We start from the raw sequence: 23,141 nt of genomic DNA, 5'->3' as shown, positions 1-23,141 counted from the left end.
CTTCCTTTAGCAGGCTTTATGTGTTAATGAAAGACAAATAAAAAAAAAAACCTAATTACATCCCATAAGTGACTGTGTATTGCTGAGTCGTCCCCCTCTTATTACTCTTCAAAGCCCCCTTTCTAATTGCAGCAGGTTGCGTATATATTTATTTTCATTATTAAAATATAAAGGTTGAGAAGGAGGGGTAGGTAACACTATATAAGCATTATGCAGAAACATAAAACATCCTAAATATTTAAAAGTTTCTTTATGCAATGTTCAACCAGCAAAGAGTTAAGTAGGCTTATTTTCTTTGTATTGCTTTATGTCTAATAATGGCATTTACTAACCATTACTCCCTAGCTACTTATATTGCACCAAGCTATTAATACAAAATTTCAACTGCATTTTCAATACAAAATTTAAGTACAGGGCAAATCAAACACATTTTATTTCCATATGGAAAGAATGAAACAGTCATTTATTCAGACCTTTTTTTTTTTTTTTTTTTTTTTTTTTTTTTTTTTTGCCAAATACTCTGGATGGCAGAATTGAGGAACTATTTATTCTGTTCTTTATTATTCCTTGAGTTTTGCTTTCATTTAATTTATCCCAGTCCATCAAAGCATCAATTGTCCCTACTCACTATGTAGATAGACAATAGCTCTCTGCCTTCCAAAGTTAATTTAACAGCTGCCAATCCCAGTTAGTTTTCCATGTGATTTAGCTTCAACTTCATGTTTAGGTGAAAGTTTACAATGAGCAGGGTGATTGCCATAACACTGTCACAGACTGAGTGGACACCAGGATAAAGGGTGGGTCATGTTGCTGGAAATAATTATAGGATAAATCCCAGAGCTATTTAATGATCTCAAGGTCCACACTGGAGAAGATAATTATCACAGAGGCTAGGTATCTCCCTGCTTTCAAATTTCAAATTTCAAAAAATTTCTGCTTTTGTATATCAAATGTTTTTTAATTTAAGCATGGGATCCGCCCCCCCCCCCCAAAGCCCCACATAGTCCAATGTTGGATTTCAGGTACATATATTCAGGTATGTACTCAGTTTTTTACATAGGTTCTGAGAGCTCAATGAGCTGACTCATCAGATAAAAACATTTTCCTCACATGCCACACAGCCTGAATTCAATCCTAGAACCCAAACTAATTGAAGGAGAAATAGAGTCCATGAGTACTTGTGGGCAAGAGCACTTGCAGCAAGCATGAAGACCCGGTACGGATGGCTAAACTGCGGATTGGGTCTGTACGTCATACTCAAATCCTATCTTTGCAAAGAAAGTGCAGTTAGCTACTGGCCTATCTACTCATATCCTAAATCAAAGAGTTTTCAAAGAAAATCCACTAAAATTAGGGACTAGACAAGGCTTCCTATCTCTCTTCAAAACAGCACTTGAAGTTCTAGCTAGATCAATAAGACAACAAAATGAGATCAAGGGGGACCATATAAGAAAAGAGGAAGTCAAAGTATCACTACTTTCAGGTGATAATGATAGTGTACATAAGTGACCCTCCCCCAAATTCCACCAGAGCACTCCTACAGCTGATAAACACTTTCAGCAAAGTGGCCAGATACAAGATTAATTTTAAAAAAATCAGTAGCCCTCCTGTATACAAATGACAAACAGGCTGAAAAAGAAATGAGGGAAACTGCACAGTTCACAATAGCCACAAAACCAACAAAGAAAGTATCTTGGTGTAACTCTAATCAAGCAAGTGAAAAACTTGTATGAAAAAAAACTTCAAGTCTCCACAGAAAGGAATTGAAGAAGACATCAGAGGATGGGAAGATCTCCCATTCTCATAGATCGGTAGGATTAACATAGTAAAAAATGGTCATCTTAAGAAAAGCAATATGAAGATTCAAATGCAATCCCTATCAAAATACCTACACAATTCTTTACAGACCTTAAAAGAACAATTCTGAATTTCGTATGAAAAACAAACAAGCAAAAAAAAAAAAAAAAAAAAAAAAAAAAAACCGAATAGCTAAGATAATCCTGTATAATAAAAGATCTTCTGTAAGTATCTCCATCCCTGATCTCAAGCTGTATTATAGAGCAACTGTAAGAAAAACAGCATGCTGCTGGCATAGAAATATACAGGAGGAACAATGGAATTGAATCAAAGACCCAGAAATAAACCCGCATACATAAGGACACTTGATTTTTGACAAAGAAGCCAAAACCATACAATGGAAAAAAGATAGCATCTTCAACAAATGGTGCTGGTCTAACTGGATGCAGACCCTTTTTTATCACCCTGCACTAAACTAAAGTCCAAATGGATTAAAGATCTCAACATAAAACCACATACTCTAAATCTGTTAGAAGAAAAAGTGGGGCAAAGCCTTGAGCTCTTCAGAAAACTTCCTGATCAGAATACCAGTAGTCCAGGCTCTAAGAACAATAATTAATAAATGGGACCTAATGAAACTGAAAAGCTTCTGTAAGGCTAAGGACACTGTCAACAAAACAAAATGACAGCCAACAGACTGGGAGGAGATCTTCACCAACCCTACATCTGACAAAGAGCTAATATCCAAAATACATAAAGAACTCAAGAAATTAAACACCACCAAGTCAAATAATCCAATTAAAAAATGGAGTACAGAACTAAACAGAATTCTCAACAGAGGGACATCGAATGGCTGCTAAACACTTATAGAAATGCTCAAAGTTCCTAGTTATCAGTAAAATGCAAATTGATATAACTCTGAGATTCCATCTTATACCTATCAGAATGGCTCAGGCCAAAAACTCAAGTGACAGCACATGCTGGGGGAGGATGTGGAGAAAGGAGAACACTCATCCATGGCTGGTGGGAGTGCAAACGTGTACAACCACTTTGAAATCAATTTGGTGTATTCTCAGAAAATTGGGAATAGTTCTACAAATGCGTTCTTATACTATTCCATATCTATGTAAACAGTAAAATTACAAAAACTTAGCTTTAAATTTGTACCTATGGCAAGACCTACAATCCTAGTATAATCTTTATAGAGTATGCTTTTGAGACAAACAGTGTTGGCAAAGCCAAGATCATTTGGGTAAGTTTGCTTTTCATTTTGATCAAGGCTATCTTGGGGATGTGATGCCTGAAATTCTATTTTTATACTAATTTTACAAATGTTTCTTTGTGGATGAATGGCATTCTCATTGCCTAATAGACAATTGGTGTTTTAGGAGGGACACCAAAAGAAATATTAAAGGTTAGGAAAGAAAATCTTCTCAAAGTCTACACAGTAAACAGTAGCTTTGAAGTCAAAAGTTTTTGATCTGAAAGATAAAATAAAGGCGCAGTCATAACACATTCGACAGAACAGATCAAACTCTCCAAGGCCATTTCCAAAGAGACAGAGCTAGGAGGAGGAGTATTGAGATCTGGACCACTGTTTGTTTATTCAGCTTTGTTCTTTTGAGAAAGGGTCCCAGGAAGCACAGGGTGACTTTCAGCTTCCTTTGCAGCTGAGGCTGACAATGAACTCACGACCTATTGCCTCCATTTCCCAAGAACTGGGAGCATGGGATGCATTAGGATGCTTAGCTAGGTCATGCCTTTGAATCAACAACACAGCAGCCTGTAGAAGCAACTGCTCCAGTGTCCTGAGGCACCGCAGTGAGCTGTACTAATAGAACGGAGAGGAGACTCAAGGGAGTCTGGTTGATAGCTGGAGGCCACTCTATCTTTCTTTTTCTAGCAGCTCTTGCTGTTCTTATTCTCTCTGAAAGAACAGGTACACCAATATTGCATATGTGTGACCCATCTGAGCCATTCCTCACAAAATGCTTTTCGGGCCTCAAGACTTTGCAAAGATTCATGGGGGCTTTTCAGTTTGAGAGGCCCCACCTGCAATACTCAAGGCGCTTTTATGCCCAACAATAAATAGGATGGTATTTTTTGATACAAACTGGAGCATTAAGAGCAGGTATTAGCAAGAAAGAAAGACAGCAAAGCAAAACAAGAACAATAAATGTGGAACTTAAGGTAGTCAGTTCAATAGAGTTGAAGAAGCTGTACAAGCAATGTAAATTTTGCTGGGGAGAGAGGCAACTGACTAACCTACGAGAGAACATAGAAATCCTGTGACACAGTGTATACTATTTCAGTGATGAGAGACAGACAAATGGAAGTAGAGATTTTCAGACATAGCTGGAGTACCCAATCAAAGCTGCAGTTGCATGCCAGGCCTTCCTTACCCTGTGAAGCGAGAACTTTTGCTTCCGGAAATGCAGTTATGATAAAAATAAGTGATGCATCTAACTTTTACATTGAGGCTTGTCCAGGTCCAGTTTGGAGTCCGCTTCTCCTTGAGGAAATATTTGGGAAGTTTAGAATGGAGATTTTGCTGCACAGAGTGGCACTGCATAAGCCTTGGACTCCAAAGGGAACATTTAAACAGCTCTTCCTCCTTCTGAGCACTTGCGTTTATTTGGACCTTTACTTGATACCTGAGATGGGGGTCCATAGTCGGTAATACATAGTGATAAATTTGCTTACTTGCAACCATCTAGTCTTACGTTATAGTTTCTGCTTCAAAAAATGGCCAGAAATTAAGAACTCCCCCGGTGCCTTGCTTAAAGACTCCTATGAATATAATCTTTACAAAACAAAAGTGTATTCTCAATATGTAGGAGTCTGCCAAAGTTAAAATAACCTTAAGAACTCTGACCTCATTCCAGGAAACTCAAAATACATTTTTACATGCCTGTGTGAATCATGGGATTACATGCCCTGTGATTACTATTGCTCAAAATGCTGGGCAAACTCTAGAGAGATAGCTCCTATATGGTATTTTTCTTTGTTTTGTTTTTTTGTTTTTCGAGACAGGGTCTCTCTGTGTAGCCTTGGCTGACCTAGACTCACTTTGTAGACCCGGCTGGCCTCGAACTCACAGTGATCCGCCTGCCTCTGCCTCCCAAGTGCTGGGATTAAAGACGTGCGCCACCACCGCCCGGCCCTATATGGTATTTGTGTCAACTTCTGGAAGCCATATTCTCACTATTTGAGGTCTATCCAAAGAATATCTGTAGTACACCCGGCTTTTGTCTTGCTCCTAGTAATGATTAAAACATGACACCTACCTTGTGTCCTAAAGACTGGTCAGTTAAATAGCCACATAATTAGCATGTATTGATAAGAGCATGTAGTTTCATTTGCTTTATGTTTTATCAATTGGGCTCATTAATAAACAAGTAAAACGCTCTTGAGTGATCCATTACAGTAGTGAAGTAGCCCAGTGGCCAGCATTCCCATGTGGTTTAATGGCCAATTGAAGCTTAATAGGAGAAAACAATCTATAAGTGGGCACTATAACGCTGTCCTCAAAATCATGCAATCATTTATATATAATATATAAGGAGGCATTTATAATTTTTATTTATGCTTTTATGTTGTTACATCTTAATTTAGCAAAATGTTGTTCATTAGATAATCATACTTAAAAATCAAAGTTATGTCAATGCCATAGATGAAACAGAAGAGAAAGGGGTATTGCTATTTTATTTTCTTCAATAATATTAATATATTTATGACTGAAACAATGGATAAGTAAGAATGGCTCACATTTTAATTAATAAATGTGTATTCAAGGGTTTATTTCACGCAAGTTTTCCAAAGCTTTTGTTCAATTCCTTCCTTCCTCAATTATAATGGATTTGCACTGCAATGTGCATTTCTCAAACACACAGTCTTATATGTGTGGTTGGTCACTTTCTATTAATAAAATGTATTTCTCTCCATCTCTCTTCTCTACCCTCTTGATATAGTTTTAGGCAACATTAACAAGAAAGATTTTTGTCTATTGTACTACTGTCTTCATTATCTCATTATTCCTGCTTAAGATGATTCACTCTTTTTGTCAACTTCTGGAGACATCATTGATACTTTTCAGTATATTTTACCTTTTGTTTCTCAATCTAAGGTCATATACATTTTACATTTTATAACACCAAAATGACATTAGTATTAATTTTTTTAAAAAGTTGAAAATATTTCTAGATATCGATTTCAAGCAGTTGGTCCTTACAGTTTAGAAGTATACTGTTGTAATTCCACAGATTTTCATTCCTCTAGTCCTGTTTCACAGTGGTCAGGGAACCCAAGCTTAATGCGTGCAGCTCCTAGTACTCTGAGCATTTTGTGGTTTGATTTACATAATGATTGAATGCTGTCTGCAGCTTTGAAAGTTCTAGATTATTGGAAGTTGTTAATAAATTATTTATTATTATTTGCTAATTATGTTATGTGGGTGGTCAACATTTTAACTGACTTGTTTGATTGACATTTTTATACAGTAGAGTTACAAAATCTGGTTAATGATGGAAATAAAATTTCTTTGCTATTATTTTTGCTTTATATATCTTGATGCTATATTTTTTATTCTGGAAAACTATTTTCTATGTGTCTCTCTGCCAATCTATCTACAGACACACACACAGACACACAGACACACACACACACACACACACACACACACACACACACACACATCACCTTCTTGTTCTTCCTGTTCTTGTAATTCTTGTTTTTTGTCCTCCACCTCCTCCTTTTCCTCTTTATTCTCTTTATTATCCTTCTCCTTTTCCTTCTCCTTCTTAACTCATTTATTTTAGTATTATATGGCTTGAGCCTAATGAGGTAATCAAGCAAACTGGAGAGCTTGAACAGGAGAGTCCTAAGACCATCAGCTCAATTTCTTTTTTACAATTTGTTTCAAGATTTAAAACACCAAAAATCATATAATCCTTCACCTATTTTAATTGAAAATATTTTGGGACTGGAAAGAAGGCTCAGTGGTTAAGAGCACTGCCTGCTCTTCCACAGGTTCTGAGTTCAATTCCCAGCAACCACATGGTGGCTCACAACCACTTATAATGTGATCTGATGCCCTCTTCTGCAAATAAAGCACTCATAAGGAATTAATAAATAAATTTTAAAAATTATACAATATATTCTGAGTATGTCTTACCCTCCCACAACTTCTCCCTACCTCCCATTCACACAACTACGTGCTTCGTGAACTCTTTCTCTCTATAGAAAACAAACAGGCAAAGACACACACGCACACGTACATGCACACGCACCCACACGTATGTACATATCATAAGAATACAAAATCATAAAACTTAACATCTAAAGAAAATACTAGTAAACAAGAAAATGCCTAGCTAAATCAATATAGGACACAAAACCTACAAAATGCCATTTACTCCATTTTGTGTTGGCCCTTCCACTGCTGAGCATGGAGCCTAACTTTCAGTGAGGTTAATGTATCTAGAGGGACTCCAGTGGAGAAAATGACTCTCTTCCTTTGCAAACAGAAGTCACAGCATCTTGGTTAGGGATGAAAGATTGTGTTTTCTTCCCCTCCCCTCATCTCTGGGACCCGATCTGGCTTGAACTTGTGCAGACCCTGTACATGATTCCACGGTTTCTGTGAGCCCATATGTGCATCAGCCTTGTGGTGCCTTAGAAGACAGTGTTTTTGGGGTGTCAGCCATCCGCTTATCCCTTCTGGCTCCTACACTCTTCCTGCCCTCTCTTCTGCAGAGCCCTGATCATGATGATCACTTGCTTCAGGCACAACTGATTTGCACTACGTTCATCAGTGTCCTTATTATCATTATGTCATTCCTCCTTCAACTTTCTATTTTCTTGCCTTAAATATCACTTTTTATCTTGCAGTGAAATTACATTTTTTGTTTGTAGTTGTATGTGTTTCTAAAGAACAGGTTTTATACTTTTTGTAAAATATTTCAATAACTTCAAATATTCAATGGATAAACTCAGAGACAATATTTATCTCAAACTTCTACCTTTATTTAGACCTGCCATTCTTCATTTCTTGACTGAAGCACAGATATCCCATAACTTACAATAGGAACATATTTTAAGAAGCATGTTATAATTTGAACAACATAATAAGTAAAATAATTATTTATAAGACATTCCTTTAGCCAAGCACGGTGGCACACACCTGTAATGCCAGCTCTTAGGGAGGCAGAGGCAAGCAGATCTCCGTGAGTTCGAGGCCAGCCTGGTCTACAAACCAAGTCCAGAACAGCGACGGCTTCACAGAGAAACCCTGTTCTATAACCCTCCTCCCCCCAATTATTTAATAACTATACATATTCAAAGACAGTAGTAAATTGAACCTGGACTTTAACCCTAGAAATAGTTTGTATTGGGTTATTTCTTGCTTATTCTTCAAATAATTTCAAATATAAAAAAGTGTTCTGTAGAATCTATCCCTTAACTTTTCAAGACTGCTAAAATTGTTTCACCATTTTTTTAAACTCACAAGCTACATTTTCATTTCCACTTTCTTTTGTGTCTGAGCAGTTAAAATTTCATTACAGTTGAGAGAAAAAGAAATTTATCTAAGTGATTTAAAATTTTTTTCATTTATATTTTTAGCTACATGCACACCTCACCATTGCATTAATAGCAAAACTGTTTAAATGTTCAAGGCTGTTTAATCAAAGATTGCTGCTTTATAAATTCCCTAAAATATGGTTTTTTCAGGTTCAAGTCTGAATTCTTAAGTCTCCTTTTCCATCCCGACAGCCCAGTTTTTAAAGACCAGTGAATGGCTTCATATTATGCCTTCCTACAATACTCAATCATCAGAATCTGATATTCTCAGCTGGGCATGGTGGCACATGCCTTTAATCCCAGCACTTGGGAGGCAGAGGTAGGCAGATCACTGTGAGTTCTCGGCCACCCTGGTCTACATAGTGAGTTCAGGACAACCAAGGCTACCCAGAGAAACTCTGTCTCAAAAAACAACAACAACAAAAAATCTGTTATGCTCAAACTTTGGTGTGTTTACTAATGTATACACACAAACACACATATAAATATATACATATACATTATATATAGAGTGATGCCAAACAGTACAAAATAAGTGCATATGGTATTTATAGACATACTATATATGTGGTTCTACCCGAGTCCCTTATCTTTTGCCTTCTATATATGTTATACATATAAACCTATAAAATATATAGATATATAAATATATAGGTATCTCAAAATAAAATAATAAAAATGTTTCTTCATCCATCTTATAGTCAGTGTAAAAGACTTTTATTTTTTTTTTAAATCCCTTTCTTTTTCAAATACATTTTGACATGAAGTTTACAATTTTTTTTCTTCTTTAATAAGAAGTGAATTTTGGATGTTGGAGTCTTCAGAGGTGGTGATGAACCCTTTTGGAGATTAAATTTAAGGTGACAATAAAAAGGACATGTCTCCTAGAAGTTGGAGATGTAAAACTTGAACTTAGAAACAAGGTCAACACTGAAGAGAGAAAACTGGCTGACATATGCGTAGAGATGATCACTTAAATTATGACACAAAAATACCATTTATAAAGAAAAAGAACATGGAAAGGCAAATAAAAAGGGTCAATGACTCCATTTCTCACTTAAAGGACATCACAAAAAAGAATAACAAAACAAAGAAATGATAATTGAACAAATAAGAAAACAGTCAGCAGATTTTAATAAATACCAAGATATGCAAATCACAAATGGTTCATTTTCAGTGTTGTTAATGAACTACAGCATCGTTAACACTCTATCAAATCACCATTTTATGTAGCAAAATATGCTTGAAAATTTAAACTTTTTTTCTAGTTAGATCAGTAAGAGTAATGATGGCAAATGTCTGCCATAGTCCTTGGTGTCCAGTTGGCCTGCTCTTCGGGAAGTTAAGGAGCTGTAGGTTCATGCAGGAGGAGTCAGAGCAGCTGACATTGAGACTAAATGTGTTTGCCACTTCCACTTTGGTCTCTGTGCTTCCTGCTTCTGGCTCCAGTCCCTAGACCTCTGCCTGCCACATGCCTACCTGCCATGCTTAAGCTAAATCAAACCCTTTCCTCTGCAAGTTACCTTGCTCATGGCTTTTTTTATTTTTATTTTTTGCTTTTACATATACACTTATATTATTACACATATATACAATAAACTGCATACAGCCAGAAGGACCACGAGAGGATTAGGAATCACGTAAATGTTACATTCATAGTGTTTTGCCTACTTGTATTTGGAAACCTTTCCTATCTTGGTGACCCTACAACTCTGAAGGTAAGTCAATATCTATCATATCTTATCTCTATCAGCCTAAGAACTTCTATCTAGACCTAAAAATATCTTAACCCCTAAACAACTAAGCTTAATTGTAAAACTCAACCATCTGGTCTTCAACACCATTAGTTGTCAGTGGCCTACCTCTGCCCGCCCCTGCCCCTGCCCCTCCCCGGCCCCTCGAACCCCCTTACATACTCATGGTGTTTTAACACTGCAAAAAAAAAAAAACAGTAACTAATACATAAGGGAAAGCAAAACCTAAAAACTTATGAATCCAATATGCTTTCCTATTGATTTTTATCAAAATGGCCTTTTCTGTCTCATTTCATTATTTTTATATTGAGGCAGTGTCTCATTTATTTGCCCAGGATAATCTAGAACTCAGAGACAAAGCTTGATTTTGCCATTTTTCTCATAGCTTTACTTGTAGGAGAATACAATTATGTTTGGCTTAAAATTGAGTATTTATTTTTATGGGAGGGTTGGGTTTTTTTGATATTTTATATTTTGTTTGTTTGTTTGTTTGTTTGTTTTTCTCAAGACAGAGTTACTCTGTGTAGCCCTGGCTGTTGTGGACTTGTTTTATAAACCAAGCTGGCCTCGATGTCACAGAGATTCACCTGCCTCTGCCTTCCGCTCTCCTGAGATTACAGGCGTGTGCTACTTTACCCAGCGAGTATTAGTTTTTAAAGATACATTAATAGAAGTACAAGTCTATAACTTAACTTCCTCCTTTTCCTTTATACATACAAGGTAAGGTCATAGAAGATAAATTTCATATAAGCATTGATGTCATTTACATAAATATGTACAAACATTGAAATCTTTCTAAGTGAATAACGCATGTTATAGAAAAAGAAAACAACAATTGTTGTAATAGCACATTATTCTGTCTACCGTTCATTTATGTTTTTAAGGATTTATTTTTTTTTAATCCACACTGTATGGCAGGTTTTATCTTCTCTTTGCCTCTTACAAAATAAAACAGTTTTATTCCCCAAAGCCTGAATTGGATGTATTATTACCCGGCTCTTTCATATGGCAACATTTAAGAATAAATTACATCTAAATCCTAGAAACTATTAAAATATGACAGCTTTCCTAGAATGCCCTTCCATTTACCTTTGAAACACACACACACACACACACACACACACACACACACACACACACCATTACATATATTTAAGTATTGTTGCCTAGGTTTCACCAGCTCAATTTCTAACTTTTAGTGAAATCTCATAGATATTTGTCTGATCCCTTAGTATCACAGGTTTAAGTAAAAACAAATTTCTGGGTATAAACTAATACCCATTTCTGCCTTTTCCATACGTTTATTGTTTTATGCATGTAAAACCATGATCAACTTTGGTTAAGTCATGCCTTCCTCAGAGGGATGGGATGGGCAAAATAGCCCTTTGAAAAGGTGGGTGAATTTACAACTTCAACTGGAGCAGCTTACAGTTTTTCACATCTAACAATTTTATTTTTTTTTTCCAAAATTTGAGCAGATCAGTACATTTCCCCTACATTATTAGTATGAAAAATTAGTTTTCTCATCCCAGGTCATGAAATGAATAAATGAATCTAAAATACTTCATGTGTTCTTGTTCTGTTATGTACTTTGAACCTAAAAATTGCTACAGATTAAAATGGCACGTCTTTCATCATTTTGCAGTAATTCAACTTAGTTGATGGACAGGGTCAGTTTTCATGTCTATTGAGAAATGATAAGAGAATTATAATTGGCAAGTGTAATTTAATAAAATAAGAAAAACGGCTAAGAATACTTCTCAACGTACTGACACAATGGTCACATCACATTTCATTTTCAAAGGCAACTTCAAACAATGCTACCAGATACAATGTATTGAAAACGTATTTCCTTTTGGTTTCCAAACAAAACATCTGTTATAATGCCAACTCAAGGAACATCACATTATATGATAAGCACTATCTGTTAGCTACTAATATAAAATATGGAGATAGTTATTATTGAATGGGAATTTTGTTGCTATGGCAATATATATTCCTATTATATGTTAACAGAAAATTTAGAAAGCAGTTTTTTATTTGTTAAAAATAAGAGTGTTTTGGGGGGGACCTTTACTGATACAATCTAAAAGAAACCCATTGAAAATTGGGTAATAATTCTGTATTTTCATAAGAATAACCATATACCAATTTATACCAAGACAAACAATGACCAAACAGCTCAGTCTCAGATATCAGATGTTTTTAATCAGGTAATTACTGATTGTAGATAGTGAGTTGGTTCATGATTGTATGTAGTTCATAACCACAAATAAAATTTGATATCTACATAAGTAACTTCTATTTAACTAAGTTTTATTATTCCTTGCCAATATTTGTTAGAAAGCAAATGCCTATTTTCATACATTGTGAAAAAAATGCACCTCTATCAATAAGTAAATTCACTGAATTCCTTCTCTTATTCTATTGTCTGCAGTTATGCCTAGATTCAAGTAGTGGACCATTCAGATAGTGTATATACCATATGAGGGCTGAAAAAGACAATGGTTCATGTGCAATAGTATGGACACGATCAGCAGTTTCAACAGAGCCATTATTGATTTTTCATGAATCTGTACATTTCAATCATGAGCACTTCCTCCTAGCGCTGTACTCCCCATGACGCGGGAGCTACTTGCAACATCTAAAGAATTAAATGGTACAATCACAACCTTCTCACAACCTGTCTGCCCAGAGACAGAAAGAAAACCAGGACACATAACTACAGTGCTCAGCCCTTTCGGGTTTTATTTTACAATTTTTGTTAAAAGGAGATTATTAATTTTTCATGTATTCTGAAACTTTGGTGTGCAAGGGGAAAAAAAGGCAAGAAAATACTGTTAACTGCTTCATTGCTGATGAATAATCATTAAATACCGGTTAGAATAAGATTTCTCAGTCCTTTGGACTGCTGCTTGCTTGGGCTTTAGGGTTTTAGGATGCGTCGTCACAGTGCCTTAATGCTCTTGCTTTAAAATCATGAAATCCCAATTCCTAGCCTGTCTCTAGATACACATGCAAAGTTTGGTACTAACTGAGAACATCTGTGCACTCAGCTTGGCTCAACTCTGTTTCTCTGTGCTTTTATTTAAAAAAAAAAAATCTCGTCTGCTGAATCGTTTCACCCTGTCAATACTCCTGACACTCGACTTACAGTTCTAGTTGATGATTTTAAATACAGAACACTGTTAAACAGCGTCCTAATGTGGAATTTCTGGGAAGAAAGTGAATTACAGTATAGCAGAAATGTATAAACGGGAATAATTCAGGTCCCTGAGAAGGCATGCTGTCTTTCAAGCAGTATCTTCATCTGTGTGTTTCTCCGAGAGCAACCACAGTAATTTTTATCCATTGGTCACAGCACCTTCCCAAATGGGCTGTCTGCTGCCACAGAATACAGAATGAGTCTCTTGACGAATCACAAAGTGGTCATTCACCGGGCTGACTCTGAGGATCCAGCCCCAAATCTGATCATGGAATATATCCATAGGTTCTCCCTCACCCTGTAATGTCACACTCTCATTTTCTCTCCACGTTTTGTCATGGGCCTCAAATAAAGCAAAACAATCTCTATTTGATATAAATCCACAGCCCAGGTTAAATGATAAGTGAACACCACTAAGAGTGCTGAGTGTTTTGTCAAACTCCTAAATATATATTACCACCACTTCTTTATTTAGCCTGACCAGATTGTGGAAGTGTTGTCTAGCGAGCTTTTTCTTCCCTTGATTCCTAGATTTGAAGACGTCATTATATTTCAGATGTTTATGACATGATAGTGATAGCAAGAGAATATGTCATAACTTCTGCGTTTCAACAATAGCAATGCGACAAACTAGTTGGAAATTCTCTCCAGGGTCAAGATTTACTTAAACAAATGACCTTATTTGACCTATTTGATGTTAACTGTACTCCAATAGGTTTTCAGACTACATTATTTCAACAATGAATTCATGTTAGATTATATCAGTGATCCTCACACACATTAAATATAGAAATAAAAAATATAGAAACCACAATGGAAATAGCAAGAGTTTTATGTCTTCTAGACTATGTTAGCATAATGTATTTATTTCTAATCATTCCTGTAATCAATTATTTCTCTCTGATAACAGTTTATGAATTATCTACATTATTGTAGTATGATTTCAGTTCAATCAGGAGAAACATTGTTGACTACAAGAAAGCGAAGTGATTTCAGACATCTTAAAGGTATTTGTCTCAGAAACATCCTGTTTGGTTTTAGAAATTTCTCATGGATGTTAAAAAGACATTCTTCATTAGTGGTATTATAATTTATATTTCCCATTAATTTTGCTAAAAAATCATAAACAACATCATTGTGATGTACCAAACAGCCTTGATTATAGAAGAATAGAGATTAAAAATAAGAGCATCGTTCCCTTTACCTTCACCCACAGCATCTAGAAAACAAGAGCCAGGTGAGACTTGGCCTTACTTAGAAAAAGATTCATTAGCACAGGAGTGATAACTCAGGAAATCAGATGGCAAATTACCTTTGAGAGATCCCCAGCCTCCAAATAGAAGCAGATAACAAACACATTCCATGTCACCCAGAGGACTAGCCAGACAGCATACTGTGGAAAAGCAATGGGAGAAGAACAGAATTAATTTTGAATTAGCTGAGGCAGAGCTAAATAGATCTTGAATTCCTAAACATTCAAATCATAAAATTCATGGAGAATATTAGCTATTGCTTCCATCTACAGAGCAGGCATAGATATACATTTATCTCTCTGGCTTCTGATAAGGTTTTATGGTTTCAGAACTCATAAAATATTGAAGGATAATTTTTAGGTTTTTAAGGATGAAGAAATAATGTTTCCCTTTTATATATAAAGGGTTTTTTTGTTTGTTTGTTTTGCTTTGTTTTTTGTTTTACAGACATGGAGAGAAGTGGATACTGCAGTAGACATTCTACATATGCAAAAAGAAAACATTTTAGTTTAGTAAAGTCATCTTTACAGTGGCTATGCAAATGTTTTTCAAGTTATTCAGGTTATTCCCAACATTGAGGTCCTTATGACCATGTCCCATATCGTCAGCCATCTTTATTTTCCTTCCTCCCTTCCTCCCTCCCTCCCTCCTTCCTTCCCTTCCTTCCTCCCTTCCTTCCTTCATTATTTTGTTTGTTTTTTGCTTCTTTGTTTATTTATCATATGTTCCTAAATTTATTCTCTTGTCTACGTAGTGTATATTCTGCAGAGGTAATACATTCCTTTACCAAGTGCTCATCCTGTCGGATTATTTTATACACCAAAAAAAATCAATATCCTAGAAGAACGTTGCAGATAACAAGGGGCAAAAATAAACCACCTGGAAATTCATGTCAAATGAAGGAGATGATTTTTAAAAAGACAATTGTCACATAGGAATCATTAAAGTATATGTGATGCGGATACAAACAAAGGAGGGAGATGGAAACGGTGCATAGTTTATTTTCAGGAACAAACATGAAAGTTTAAAGAAATGTGAAGCTTCTTCCAGAAGATGTGACGTAAACTGACTTTCAGAGTTAGTAAGTCAAAATGTGGGGGCTGACAGCAGGTGTGATCTCAGGAAGGAAACAGTAGACCTGGTTTTGCTCATCAACGGAAACCACTGGGTAGTATTGTGTTACTCCTGGTAAATAAGCCCCGTGGCTTCTAGTCCTCTGATAGTGAGTCTTAGATCTTTGTACTACTATTTAAGAAACCCCCATGGTTTTGAATCATGCTGCCTTTTTACTCACTTACTTGAGCTCATCCCTATAGAGATCCTGGATTCTAAACATATTGATGACTTTCTGTTCCCTAGACTTAAAATCCATTTTTCTTCTTAGGGTCTTTTACCATATGATTCCTTCATCATTGATTTTTTTTTCCCTTTCTCTACACATTACTCTTCACATCCATCAATATTTTATTTTTCTTCAAAGGTCACCTAAAATATCACTTGCTGACAGACATGCAGTTATATCTGGCTGAGCTTTTCATAGTGTTTCAGCTGACTTTACTTGCCTTAATTTCACCCCTAACATTATCTTTAATTACTTACATAAATGTCTAATGTGCAAACAATATTTTGAGGAAATAGTTCTTTGCATGTTCATCTTGCTAAGTTCCTAACTTAATACCTTGGTTAAAAGAGACATTCAGAAAATACTGTTTTTCGATCAATGAGTAAAAGAAGAGAAAATATTATTTTCAGTTACAGAATTCAGAGACCTCTCATGGTCATACTTTTTGCAGGCAGACTGTGGCCGTTACATAATGTGAGGAGTGATAAAATTGGGCAATGGTACATATTATTCCACAGCTTTTTAAAGATGTTGGGTTGTTCCAAGTGCTGTACAGGGGTGCTGTTCTGTGGAGCATACAATAAAGAAGGCCAAATAACATGGTTTCAGAATGAAGAGATTTGAAATACCATGTGAACTGTTGATGGAGTAGCTACAGCAAAACAGGATCTTGGTCAGTAGAACAGGGACTTTATGAAACATTCGAGTTTTATCAGTGTGTGCATTTTAGATAGCTTAGTTTATTTTTAAACAAAAGTGGACGCAGAGGTGCTATCCAGTATGGGAAGCATTGTTATCATCACCTTGTTAGATTTTTGGTTTACAAATATTTCACTGATTGCCTTTTCATTCCCGTTGTTACCTGCTCTCTGAAGATTCATTTTTATTGTATATAACATATTCCAGGCGTGTTTGGATTTTCTGTAACTTGGCTATGTTGTTTCTAATAAAAAAATCTTGCTTATTACAAAGTCCTGAAGTGTTTCCTCTATGGTGGTTTCAAAGTGTTTTGGGTATTACAAATATTTGACTTACAGGTTTGGATTTTAGTTTCAGAAATACAATAAAGTTCTGGATCCTCACTGATTGCATGATGAAGAAAAAAATATGTACCTGCCATTTGCAATCATTTAGTTATTTTTTAAAAGAAGTAAAGAGAAAGGGTAGAAAAACTAAAATTATCTTTTCTTTGATCACATGACCACATTTCTTCCCCTTATTTATGATCTGTGGACTGATCCTACTTTCTAAGAGATACCTGAAGAATAGTAAAGTATTTGGGAGGATTGGCTAACAGGCTTTTCATTGCATGACTCAAACATGCTTAAAAATTTGTCATCAGCAGGCATTAAAATACTTTAATGCTAGATTGGAGATGAAGCTGAGAAGTAGAGCCGTGAGTGGGGAAGGACTGGGAACAATCTTAAAAGCATAAAAGGTAAACATGATACAAAGGAAGAATGTCAGCGCCGTAGTTGTTCTTTTAAATTTAAATTAAATTAAATTTAAATTTAATTAATTTTTTTGTTTTGTCTGCATGAGTCATGGAGCACTCAGTGCAGGTGCTGGGAAGATGCAACAAGGGGGCATCAGATCCCCTGAAACTGCAGTTACAGATGGTTCCTTGATGCCATATAGGTGCTGGAAATCAAACTTAGATCCTTTGAAACAGTAGTCAATGCTTTTAGCCACAAATTCATGTCTCCAGACTCTATTACATAACTGAAATTACATACAATTTTTTGAGACAGGGTTTCTATGTGTAGCCTTGGCTGTCCTGGACTCACTTTATCTACCAGGCTGGCATCGAACTCACAGCCGTCCGCCTGCCTCTGCCTCCTGAGTGCTGAAATTTAAGGCGTGCACCACCACCAACCCGGCTTACATACAAAGTTTATAAGTCACACAAATGTTACCTATTTCTCCACGGGTTCATGACATAGTTATTCATCCAATAATATAAAGAATAGGTAAGTAACAATTTTCTCCTCAAGATTTATATAGTCTTTTAGACTTATATTTAATTCTTACATGTATGTTATCTATTAATATAAATTATATTCCATTTGTTTAAAACTTGAACTGAAATTAAACAGTTTTATGGGAAGATGGCTAAGAGATGTCCCACAAAAATTAATGACACCAAAGTTAAGAACACTGTACACGTTAACTGTTTCTGTAAGTTAGGAATGCTACAGTTCTGTTGAAGGTAACATGATATCATGGGTCTCTGGGTTCTGCAACAGTTTATCATGTTGATAATTCATGAGGCTTCTGGAAGACAAGGTTTTGGAATGTTTCAGAGTACTCATTACTTGAATGTTCAATGGATGCTACCATTTTAGTATAATACTTATATTTGCCCACCTCTGTTTGTTAAATTAAAACAGCAGTAATTCCACAAGCTTATCAGCGCAGACTTGGGGAGCCACACCCACTAATGTCTGTAACACATCATTCTACACAGGTTATTTTGCAACCAAGAGTTACTCCATTGATGCAATATGTTCATCTCTAACTAAAAAGTTTTCTCTTATTCTTTGTTTTATTATTATTATTATTATTATTATTATTATTATTATTATTATTATTATTATTATTTCATCTTAGGTCCCAATTGTTATCCCTTTGCTTTTATCTTCCCATTCCCCACTTCCCTCCTTCTTCTGCCCTATTCTCCTGCCCTAGACCTTGGACAGGGGGAGGGGAACACCTCCCTGATCTTCTGACCACAGCCTATCAGGTCTCATATGGATAGCCTGCATCCTCTTCCTCTGTGTGTCTACATGGTTTCCCTGCCAAGAGGATGTGTTCAAATCTGGGCCACCAGAGTTCATGTCAGAAACAGTCTATGCTCTCCTCACAGCCCTGGAGGATAAACTGTCCTTTGACTATATCTGAACAGAGGGTCTAAGTTTACTGCATGCATTGTCCTTGATTGGTGTATCAGCTTGTGCTGGGGGGGGGGGCGGGGAAATGGGTCTTGATGGTTTCTCTGAGGGGCTCCTAAACCCTCTGGGTACTTCCATCCCCCAACTCTTTCATACCACTTTAAATAGAGAGGCTATTTGAAACAAGCACTTTACACTTTTCATTTACAATAGTAATTTCTTAAATTTTTACTTTTATGAATGACATTCTATGCCCTCCTTATTCTATGGGCTGTGTTTCATAGTAGTTATGGTAAAGATTCTGCATGCCCACATTGTCTGAGTTTAACACAGAAGCACGTGCTCCTTTTTTAATCTTTGCATTTCCTTTCATTTCTTTGTATACTTCACTACAAGATAGATTACCACAAGCTTGCATGTGGAAGGACTGGAATCACCACTGGCTTACAGAAGAGAGTCTCCATTTTTAGTGCTCTGGCCCCTTTAACAAATGGAGAAAACACATGAAGATACTCCTAGTAACGCTGGCACTCATTTCATTATGGAAAATAGGGTGCATACGACATTTACTCCATTTATCTCAATGCATTAACCATCTCTCATTTAACTTTCTTTTACAACTTTACTTTCTTTGTTTTTTTCTCATGATTCCTTTTTATTGTCATATTTCTTTTTTCAGTAGCTAGTGTTTGTATTTATTTGAACCAAGTATCTTCCAGTTGAATTTTGATTTTTGCCTGTGTATTGATGAATTTATTCTCATTTTCTTATAAGTTATCTGTGATTTATGACAATAAATTCTATAGTTAAGAGTGTTTTTTAACCTGTTCAAGTAATAAAAATTACAAGGGTATGTGCTGACCTCTTTCCACTTGCTGTAGTGAGTAGATTGGCAATAGTTGAGCATTGCTCAGCCTGGATGTAATTGGAAATGACATTCTGCCTGGGAGGACTACCCTAACAAGATGACAAAGTATTGCACTGGCTAGGAATCACCTAACTTGTAGTTTTCTTCAGCAAAACGAATCTTACTTTAGTTCCATTTTTCCCTGTGAAAAGACTTATATTTTACTTTACAGATAAAAGCTTAAAAGCTTTCATCTAGTATCTGTGATAAGAGACAGATTCCATTTTTGATGAAATTCGCTGTTCAAGAACTGATGCCTGAAGCACCCACTAAACCATTTGAGAGACTAACGCAGTTTGAATCTTACGAAAATGCTGACAACCGTTAGCAATAAACAAAGTAATGATTCATCATGATCTCCCAGTTGTTTGGTGGCTCTAATAAGAAACTCAACTTCTTTAAATAAAGTAAAAAGTAGGCAAGGCTCTTAATAATGGTAGGACACTGTATTAGGTAACTCAGATATATTGTGGGGTGGATGATGATTATGATGATGATGATGATGATGATGATGATGATGTGTGTGTGTGTGTGTGTGTGTGTGTGTGTGTGTGTGTGTGCAGGCACATGTGCCAGGACACAAGTGTGAAGATCAGATGACAAGGGAGCTCCTTCCCCCTTTTACTGTAGCATCCTGTGTCATCAGGTTTTCTGGCAACCATCTTTACCACCTGAGACATCTAAGTGGCCTGACACATGACTGCATGATATACAGGAGTGGGGACTGGGTTGTACAAGGCTTACATGCTATTACATGTCTTATTAGAATGAATAGCTATCGCATCTGCATGACATGGCCACGACCTGGTCAGCGCTCTCATTTACAATAAAAAATGCCTAGAGTTAAACTGTAGATTTTTTAAGGTGTCCTATATATTTAGCAAGATAAAATATATAACTTTACCATAGTTTGTCAGCTTTACATAGCCAGGTCTGCATGTGACTTTACAAGTTTTTAAGATAAAATGAACTGTATAAACTATGTTTAGATAGCTGTAGGACATAGCATTGTTTTTTTTTTTCTGAAGCAATGACTTTTTGAAAAATTAAGGGAGAACAAAAATACTTAACACAGACACCTTTTTTCTCAAAAAATAGACTTTCTCTTAGGATATTAAACATTATTTAAAATAGAGATTTAAGTTTATAGTTTGTTTGGCATTCTAATTTTGTGTTTAATCTTCTTAAATTAAATTTACTTAGAAAATTAGTGTTTAGCAATAGTATTATTATTGGGAGATGAGAGAGGAAGACAAAGTGAGTCGCTTGCCATGTGATGTCATAGTGATTTATTAATAGAGCAATGGGTCATGAGTGACTTCACATTCATTAGCTACCAGCTGGATGCATGAGATTCCAGCAGATGTATCAGAGAAGCATTACAGGGCATTACCGAATTTGTCTACTGATTTGACTTCCACTTCCTAGTGCAATGCTATCAATTATTGATATGCAGTCAATGTAATCTTCAGAATTGTTTTGTGGTTGGGATATTATCCCTGGGCTACAAATAATAGCAACTCACATCACTGAGGCCACACTGCTAATATAAACGCAATGACACATCAACTCGAATGCGCTTTAAACATTTCCTTAAAGCAAAACATGTAGAGGTTAGAATCATCAACAAGTGTTTACAAGAAAAAGGACAATGCTTGGAAGATGGAAACATCTGCCTTCAAACCCAAACATTTTTGCCAAGCGTGTCTTGAATGCACTGATATTTTGCTCACTGATCTTCATATCTTAGGTTGGCTTTTCATCTCTGAGAACTGCTAGGTTCATCACTTGACCTGCTAGGTGCTGGCATCACTTTCTTATCTGTTGTTATGATAAGGAGAAAATGTAGCCCTAACAATACACTGATTTTTTTTCAGTTCTGGAATATTTTAGGACCAAGAATAGTCTACATTCCAACAAAGATCAGCAAATCTCGTTACACACAACTCCTGTGGTAAAACTTTCTCTTATAAAAAATCGCTATATAACATACACTATTGTTATTTTGTAATGCTCCTAAGAATAAAATCTCTGGTAATATTACCATCTACAATCTCTTAAAAATCTAATGCTATGCTGAGTATGGTGGTACGTGGCTTTAATGTACTTCTTTACCCCCCAAAATATCTAATGCTAAATCTGATGCTGCCACAAAGAGGAGGAAAATTAGTTTCTTCTTGGTTAAGTTAATCCAAAGCTTCTATCATTTAATCAGGCTTGCTTGCAGTTTTATATCTGCACAGGCTTTCTAAAAATTCTATACTATTCAGCTCATTTTAAAAATCCCTCCATTATCTGGCCTTTCTTATCATAGAGAATACTAATGTTTCTGAATATCAAACAGGAGAAATTGAAGAACTATCATACTTTGAAAGTAGCTCATTTAACGTTTTAACATTATATATTCATATTCCATTCTATGCAGATTGCTAAAGTCTTTTCTAAATTAAAAATAGTCTTCTTCTGTCTTCTATACTTCATGGATTTCACTTGGTGAGGAAGTCTCATGAAAAGACTACACCATACATGAAATTCCAATCATCCACAGTTAATAGGTTAATTCTCTGCTACTTAAATTTTTAGTGTCTTTATCCCATTTGTATTAATTCTGAAAAAAAAATAGAATTCTCATAAACATGTTAGTTTAATTTGACATCAAAATCCCTTTCACAATCATACTTAAAATATTTAGCTTAATCAACAGTCTATAAATTTTCAAACATTCAATGAGCATTATTTTAATGAATGTAAAAATGAGTATTGGATTTTCCAGAACTACAAATCAACCTATCTCAGATGACTTGTTTGTCTTGAAGTAAAAGGTGGAAGGTGATTTCTGCTGATCAAAAAATAAGGATATTCATGCAGCATAAATACAAATGTATGAAACTATATTTTTGTTTTTTTTTTTAACTCACTCAAAATACTTATTGGGTGGAAACTTAGATCTCTACTATTCCTGAAGCTGTAAATGTTTTATCAAAAGTTCGTTGTCCATCTGCAATAATTTATGATATAAGGAAACATTCTGATTCATGTGTGTAAATAAATTTGAGATTTTCAAAAGTTAATAAAACAACTTAGTGCAACATACCAAGTTATATTAAGACTATAAACCTAAAATTTAAGTGACATTAAGATTATATAGTAATGTTATTGATTCTTTGTGTAGTGTAGTGTTGCGCATCTGCACTACAACAATGAGGGAGGAGCAAATAATCTTTAATTTGCTAAAAATGCAATATACATGTATTTTTTTGTATTTATTACTATTTGTGCTTCAGAGTCGCACCAACAATTTTTTGTTTCTTGCCATCAGCAAATGCTTAATTCCCATATAGCTATCACTTTGATTTTGATATTCATTTAAGGACTCTAATAACAATTGTATTTCTTTTGTTAAAGGTTTTGGT

At 35.6% G+C, this 23,141-nt stretch overlaps 1 protein-coding gene across 5 annotated transcripts in view; it reads right to left on the bottom strand.

The window, feature by feature from the left end:
• Positions 1–23,141, bottom strand: part of NKAIN2 (sodium/potassium transporting ATPase interacting 2) — a gene marked incomplete at its 3' end in the record, with an annotated part of 1,039,202 nt that overhangs the window by 480,193 nt on the left and 535,868 nt on the right. For all 5 annotated transcript variants that reach the window (XM_084776800.1, XM_084776796.1, XM_084776799.1 and 2 more), the window contains exon 3: positions 14,648–14,728. In XM_084776800.1, coding sequence (XP_084632926.1) covers positions 14,648–14,728 — 81 coding nt within the window. The remainder of the gene's footprint in view (positions 1–14,647; positions 14,729–23,141) is intronic.

This window comes from Acomys minous, assembly GCF_964271855.1.
Source record: "Acomys minous genome assembly, chromosome: 3".
Classification (NCBI taxonomy): domain Eukaryota; kingdom Metazoa; phylum Chordata; class Mammalia; order Rodentia; family Muridae; genus Acomys; species Acomys minous.
Note: the sequence above shows the minus strand (reverse complement) of the source record. Positions and strands in the feature narration are given on the sequence as shown.